A 7,741-nucleotide genomic window follows, 5' to 3' on the forward strand; every position below is an offset into this window, starting at 1 on the left:
GGAAGTCAGAGTCTGTAGGTGGATGGAAACTAACAGAACCAAGTGGATGTTTGTGTGCAGCTCGTCTCTTTTATGGCTGAAGGTGGAGCAGCTGAAGGTGGAGCAGCTGAAGGTGTGGGTCCTCACAGACTGAGCTCACATGGCTGAAGGTGGAGCAGCTGAAGGTGGAGCAGCTGAAGGTGGAGCAGCTGAAGGTGGTGTCAGAGCTTTAAAACAACCAGTTTCTGGAGAAGCTGCTGCTCTCATCACATCCAGCAGGTAGAAAAACAAAGGTCAAAGGTCGCAGTTTGTAAGGTTAAAACTGGTGTGGGGGGGTGGGTCTGGCTGACACCCCCTGATCAGTCCTCCATTTGTTGCTTCAGTTCAGGACGGTTCAGTTTCCAAGTGAAGATGAGGAGCTCAGGAGCACCTCCTTCCTCCTTCCTCCTGACATTTTATTCTTACTGCATGTTTTTGCTGAAAGTTTTGTGTCGGATGTTGTTTCTGCCTCCTGTCCACAGTCTGCCTCTGTGGTGGTGGGGGGGTGGTGGTGGGGGGGGGTACCTATAAGGATTTCTTGGTCACCTTCTTGCCCTTCTTGGTGGTCAGCTTGTTCTTGATGTAACCCCGCTTCCTCTTGGCCGTCTGCAGATGGAAACACTGATGTGAGAGAAATCACATGACAACACCGGAGCACAGCTAACGACACGACACCAACAGAGTCCTGGAGTTCCTTACAAGAACTTCTATCAACCCCCCAGTTTCCATGACAGAGTTTTGGATTACCATCAATCCAGATTATAAACCACTAATGTTTCCACAGGCTTCGACACCACGGTTTATACAACGCTGCGGCTGATTTTATTTATTTATTTTTTGCCAGGCTAACACTAGCTTCATGCCACCAAAACATTTAGCCTCGTCACACCCGGGCGCTCACAAAGCACAGTCTCTCTTGGGGGGTGGAGCCTGTGACTCAATGAGACTATCTGTATAAATAAAGGTTGAAAACAATCTGACCAATGAAATTACTGAACAGGTCACAGTGGGGAGGGGAGGGGTCACCCCCAGGGAGGGGAAACAAACTGGTTGTGGCCCAACAGGAGCACAGAGAAGTATTTGCATTAATGCGTCACTCCGACCTCAGTGGGAGGCCTGGAGGACTGCTGGGAGAAATCTTTTACCAGCACTGGTTGCATGCACAGAACAACTTTTGACCATAGTTGCCAAGTCAGCTTATTCCAAGTGACTTGGTTTTCTTTTTGCTCAAGTCACTTGTACATGTGCTGAGTCGCAGGTTGTGGTTTTTTTGGGCTTGTTTTGAACGTGAAGTTTATTTGAGCTTGACTTTCTTTCCGAGTGAAACCAGTTGATTATCTCCCAGCTCCGCACAATAAAGTAAAACGCGAGTGGTAGTTTGTCCCCTCCACGCCCCCATTTCCTGTTTATCGCTCTGACCCAAGTTGGTGAGGTGACAGGCTCTCACACAGACAGGTCTGTGGGGGCACACTCCAAACACCTGTACTGTGACCGACCACTAGGGGGCTCCACTCACACGCAGATGTCAGGATGTTTTGTTTTTAAAAATATGTAGAAAAAAATTATGCAAAGTGTATTTTTTTTTATCAGAGCTTAAAAGTATGTTATTCAAAGTGTTTATCATAATGTTGCTGTTGTTTATGTGTAATACTACAATAAATGTATATACTGTTTACAAACAGCTTCTGTTTCACGCATTGTGGTGGGTTGCCAGTTGGGCTTGTTTTCATAGAGCTGGTTGAGAGATCTGGCAACACTGATCCTGACAGAGGAGCAGAGTACAAACATCCTCTGTCACCAACGGGTTTCCAAAGGCTGCTGCGTGATGAAGAGGAGAGCACAGGCTCAGTGAGCAGGAGGAAGATGAAGACAACGATCAGTGACTGGTAAGATGCTGGACTCTATTTTAACCAGTTCTGTTACAGGCACTGGTCAGAAAAACACTTACTGTACGTATTTGTGTATGTTACTGATACTTATTTAGTTTGAGGTTTAAAAAATCTTCCTGTGTAAATATCTCATGCTACAACATGGACACCTGCAGGTTACACAGTACGTAGGTGGGGCCTTTAGATGTACTATATGTTATTATAGTTTTTGATGTAGTTTATGTTCCAGCGTGCTCAATAGTCTGGAAATTACAGTAAAATGGTGTTTTGTTGAGAAATGACAGAGTTGTAGCCGTTTAGGTCAAACCTTATAAATATGTGATGACGCAGGATGTGGTGCTCACAGCAGGAGTTGTGAATGACTCTCAGTTACCACCACAGCACATTTTAAAACCTCCAGCAGCTAATATCAAGCAGCTGTGGCAGCCAGCTCTAATTTTCTTGGACTCTAATGGGCCCAAAGAAACAACAGGTTGATTGTGAGCAGCAGGTTGACGGGTGGCTCAGTGGTCATACGTCAGCGTACCTTTTTGGATGTGTACTTCTGCCTGGCGGTCTCGGTGCTCCGCAGCCTGTGCTCCACGCGGTCCCTGTTCTCCAGCTTTTTGACCTTATAAATCCTGACCAGCCAGTGCTCTGAGGTGAAGGCCTCCTCCAGGTGCCGTAGCTTGATGTCCTTGTTGCCGATCTCGGCGTTTCGCGTCCTGTCGAAGCCCGGAGGCGTCCGGAAGTCCAACTTTTCCCAGACAGAAACACGAGTCATTATTCTGCTTGAATGAGAGGACCTGTAACTGTTGTCATGACGCTGTACCTGCATCTCTCCGAAGCGATAGTAGGACATTTTGTACATGAGGCAGTTGAGCAGGGTGGGGGAGCCAGCTTTGTCCACTCTGAACTCTCCCTGGGGGGTGAAGTAGTCACTTTCCTGGATTTAGAGGAGAGATGAGGAAGCAGGAGATCAAACTATGACACAGCACATTTTGCTGCCTCCTGCTCTGCCCAGCAGCTTACCCTGATGTCTTTGGGGTGCTCCCCCTCTGCGATGCGCACCATCCAAAGGAACTTGTTGATGTCGTCGCCGGAGTAGCCGATGACCCCTCCAAAGATGATCAGGACGTAGTCAACATCCAGAGACCTCATGATTTCATAGGCTGCGGTCTCGTTGGAGGACATGGCTTTACCCACCTGGACAGGGACAAGCAGGCAAAGGTTAAAGGTCAAAAGTACATAATGTGTCCGAGTGCATGGTGTGGGGGTGGGGGTGGGGGTCAACTCCTGCAGGATCTACCTGCTGAAACCAAGTACCAAGTACATTTAGCTGCTGATTCATCCAGTTGGGAGAATTTCAACACAGTCGAGTCAGATTGAGTGTTTTTGCTGAGTCATGGTAGAAACTAAAGATTTGATTAAAAAATATTCAGATCGTTCCGTTCAAACTGGAAAAGAAATAAGAGAATTGTTTGTGTGTAAAGTTTCTGTAAGATGCATGTAAATAATTAAAATATAATGAAAAAGTTCAATTATTTGTGTTACTCATGTCAGAAAATGAAACTCGTATTCTAGATTCATTACAGAGTGAAATATTTATTTCTTGTCATTTTGATGATTATTGTTTACAAATAATGAAAAATCAACATTCAGTGTCAGAAAATGAGAATATTGTTTAGAATATTATAAACTCCTGGTGTCTCACGCTGATCAGCTGATGAACTCCTGGACATGAGCTGCAAACGTGTCACTCCTCCAGTCCAGCCACTCCTGAACCAGAGACACCATCAGAAGGAGACAAAGACCTGGACTGTCTCTCAGTGGTCCAACGTCCTCTTTCCAGATGAAACTAAATGTTCATGTCATTTATAAATCAAGGTCCAGAATCCATGTAGTTCAAGTCCAGAGAGAAGTTTCCACAGTCAGGGATGGTCTGGCTCCATGTCCTCTGCTGGTTCTGGTGCACTGGGTTCTCTGAAGTCCAGTCCTCGCAGCGTCTAGCAGGACATTTTAGAGACTCCATGCTTCCTGCTGCTGACGAGCTTCATGGAGATGCTGGTTTCATTTTCCAGCAGGACTCGACTCCGACCCACACTGACCAGAACCACTGCACCAGAAGCTGGTTCTGGAATATTCTAACTTTCTGAGACACCGAATGTTGGTTTGTCATTATTTGTTAAGTTAGAATCATCAAAAATACAAGAAATGAAGGCTTGAAATATTTCACTGTGTGTAATGAATATATGTAATGTGGAGTTTCACTTTCTGAAATGACTGACAATTAAAAAAAAAACTTGTTTCTAGAATATTCTAATTTCTTGAGATGCTCCTGTATAAGTCTACAGTAGAGCTCCTTTCATTCTGTGTGAACACTCAATGTGTATTGATACACTTTATCCACTAGATGGAGTCAGAGATCACATTTGACCAAGCTGCACCAGAATCAGTGAACACAGAGAAAAGCAGGAAGACTTGGAAAGTGATAAATATAAAAACAGTTTTGTGTCTGCAACCTTCAATCAAAAGTTCACGTGAAATCTCAGTATTCTTATATTTCCTTCTCCAGTAATGAAATAAAAACTGCTGACGTCAGATGGTTGTAATGTTTTGGTACATGAGCCTCCAACAGCCCAGTGTTGAACAAGCAGAGGAACTTAACTTCAACTGTTACTGAATATATTTACATATTTCTAAGAGCTTCAGAGAGTTGAGCAGAATTTCACTGCAGAAGGAGAAAGCATGTGAGTTTTGCAGACGGCTGTGGTCTTTAATGTTGACTTTCACCAACATGGTTAGAATTTTACACACTCAGCTAAAACTTGGTGTGGTAGTAGCTGAGCATTGTCCCCAACATGTACTATGAGTGTTACAGACTGAACAGATTTGATCAGAACTCTATTGGATATACATCTACAACTAATCAACTGTTTGAGTCTAATTCAAGATGGCCGCCACAGCTTCATAGCCAACCTTTGTCAACACAAAACAGCTCTAACTTGGTAAAATATACCGAAACTGAGCTAAAGTTTCATGTGGTAGTAGCTAAGAGTGCTAACACATCTTGAAAGAACCGTCAACAAGATCTCACACATTTTGAAGGTTTGACTGTAACTCCATCCCCTCTCATCCAACAAGGATCTTAGATTAAACTGGAGCCCGACCGATGTATCGTAGGGCCGATAGTTTAGGCCAATATAGATGTTTGGGGACCTATCTGTGAAAACTGTCCCATTATTCACCAATATAAACACTTGTAATATTCACCCCTACAATGCTGGAACCAGTTGTAATTGTAGAATGTATCCAGCAGAGGGCGCATGAAGACTACTTTAAAGTCATGGCTGTTCACTTAAGTTTCACTTTCAGCACATAAATTATCTTCAATCCTCCAACCTGCTCGTCATTAGCTATGTGCCTCTCAAGTTAGCAAGCTAACGTTTAGATAACCTAGCATAAGCTTTTGCCTTGTAATATCTAGAACAATAAATCTAGCATAGTGATAAAACATTTCAGTGTTGGTAACGTTATCTTTGTCATCTTCAATGGAATGAATTGTTTGTCTGAAATCTTTACTTCTCTACAAAGATAAATAAACACAGCTGTGGTCAATACTTTTTAGATCTTCACCATACATGACTGACTGTTTAAATAATAAACAGTGAAGGTGTTTCTTTGTTTAATTTATATTTATGTAACATACTTGATAAAGGTTTGTAGGCTCAATCATCCAGGTAGATAAGAAAAGAAGGTTAAATCATTTATGGTGAATAGTGGAGGATAGAAAAGACGTGTTAGGAAGATGTTTTTATGACCAGTGCACCACTGGTGAACCTACTGTGGGACTACGTACAGCATTGATCTGATTAGCTTAGCTTCATGGTTGCTAACAGCTGTGCTATAAACAAGCCCCACTCCACTTGCTGTTTACTTAAATTAGGGGGCGCCTGTGGCTGAGTGGTTAGAGTAGTCATCCTCCAGTGCAAGAGTTGGGGGTTCGAATCCACCAGCAGTCACATGCTGAAGTGTCCCTGGGCAAGACACTGAACCCCTCATCTCCTCTGATGTGTGTCCCATCAGTGAATGAATGTGATAAAGCTCTGATTAGTCTCTTTAGAATGATTTGTTCAATTAGCATTGTAGCAATCTAGTATAGAGCTGTATGAATGGGTCAATGAGGACACAGATTGTAGTGTAAAGTGTTTTGAGTATCTTGAAAGAAGATAGAAAGGCACTATATAAGTACAGTCCATTTACCATTTAAATTCTCATTACATTGGTTACTGGCATTAGCCTTGCCCTCCCAATAATGGTATTTGTGATGGCCAATATTTCCATATCGATCGAGCTCTAATGGAGCACGAGGTGGCAGGCGATAAGGTTCTTTCAGGGTATTCTGTCCTTCCACTCTGGGTTTGTCCTCCTGGGAGGTGTCAGTGCTCCTTACCAGGGCTATATGACTGTTGTTCCACGTGTTGTTGTCCACCAGGGTGGTCCTGTTGGCCATGCCTGCTATCTGGTAGCCATAATCCCACCATGACATCACTCGGGCATGTTCATCGGTGTTCTGCCTCAGCCAGTAGTATGCTTCTCTGAAGTCATCCAGGATGTTACGGGAGCTGAGGAGGACAGAGGATGAGAGGGATGATCAATCAGAACATTTGTTGCCCACCAGTGAAAGGTGAAGGCAGTTGATGTTGGTTTTGCCCATGTCCCTGGGGGTGTGTGTGTGTGTGTGTGTGTTTGTTACTCAAATGTCTCAAACTCTTGAACACAATTTGATCAAACAAGTAAAAAGTCATTGATGGATGTACATCTACAAGTGATGAACTTTTGGAGCCCAACTTATTTAAAATGGCCACCACATCCCACTGACCATAGAAACACAAGAACAGCTAGAATTCAGTCAGTTTCACAAATATTAAGTTCAAATGTGGAGTGGTAGTAGCTGACAGTCATTCATAACACACTGCATGACATCTAGCATTGAGATGTTTAACGTTTGGATGAAATGACTACTAATGTGTAACATGTCAGCTTGATCCCATGCATGAAACACAGCAGGAGACTGCCAGCCCTTTAAGGAATGTGACGGCTGCCGTTTTTACTGATTTCAGTTGATTAGAATCAGGAAAGACATCTCAGGATCATCGAGCTAAACATCAGACCCAACTGCTGGTCTTTGGAAGAAGGCAGGACTGCTACACTCACCCGTCATGGTTGTAGGACGCCAGCACCACACTGGGGCTGGAGTAGGCGTTGCTGGTGACCCAGGTGCAGTGGACGGCAAACATCATGAGCAGCATCAGCATCAGCATGGTGACTATGGACTTGATGTTGGGGCCCAGGCCTTCCTCGGGCTTCTCCTGCTCCGACACGTGTTTCCTCACCTTCCCAGCCTGCAGGCAGAGCAGCTCGTGAAGATTAGTGACTCACTCTGGACACGCAGGCAGGACGTATGAAGCTTTAATGCACCAGCTAGATGTTCCCACAGAGTCCTCAGAGAGACACTTAACCAGTGCGGTGGTTGTTTTGTGTCTTTCAGAGGACCAGTGTTGTGTCACTCCCACAGCATCAATAACAAACAACTGGTCATAAATATATGGAGTGCTAGTGTCTCGAGAAAAGAAGGAGGGGAGGAACAGATAAAGGATGTTTGTCAACATGAAAATAAATATTCAAACTTTTGATGATAATGTCGATCAGTTTTGTGTCTGAGTGTCATGACTCTTGTGATATCAGATCACACACACACACACACACACACAAAACACACACACACACACACACACACACACACACACATATATATATATATATATATATATATATATATATATATATATATA

The 7,741-nt window shown here is 43.8% G+C and overlaps 1 protein-coding gene across 1 annotated transcript in view; it reads right to left on the reverse strand.

Annotated features, from left to right (window-relative positions):
• Nucleotides 1-472: 472 nt before the first annotated feature.
• Nucleotides 473-7,741, reverse strand: part of LOC119409564 (dolichyl-diphosphooligosaccharide--protein glycosyltransferase subunit STT3B) — a gene marked incomplete in the record, with an annotated part of 122,531 nt that continues 115,262 nt past the window's right edge. The window contains 6 exon segments of the mRNA XM_037676466.1: nucleotides 473-624; nucleotides 2,434-2,643; nucleotides 2,719-2,832; nucleotides 2,919-3,092; nucleotides 6,340-6,511; nucleotides 7,104-7,291. Coding sequence (XP_037532394.1) covers nucleotides 544-624; nucleotides 2,434-2,643; nucleotides 2,719-2,832; nucleotides 2,919-3,092; nucleotides 6,340-6,511; nucleotides 7,104-7,291 — 939 coding nt within the window.

This window comes from Nematolebias whitei, chromosome 5, assembly GCF_014905685.2.
Source record: "Nematolebias whitei isolate Nwh7 chromosome 5, NemWhi1, whole genome shotgun sequence".
NCBI lineage: Eukaryota > Metazoa > Chordata > Actinopteri > Cyprinodontiformes > Rivulidae > Nematolebias > Nematolebias whitei.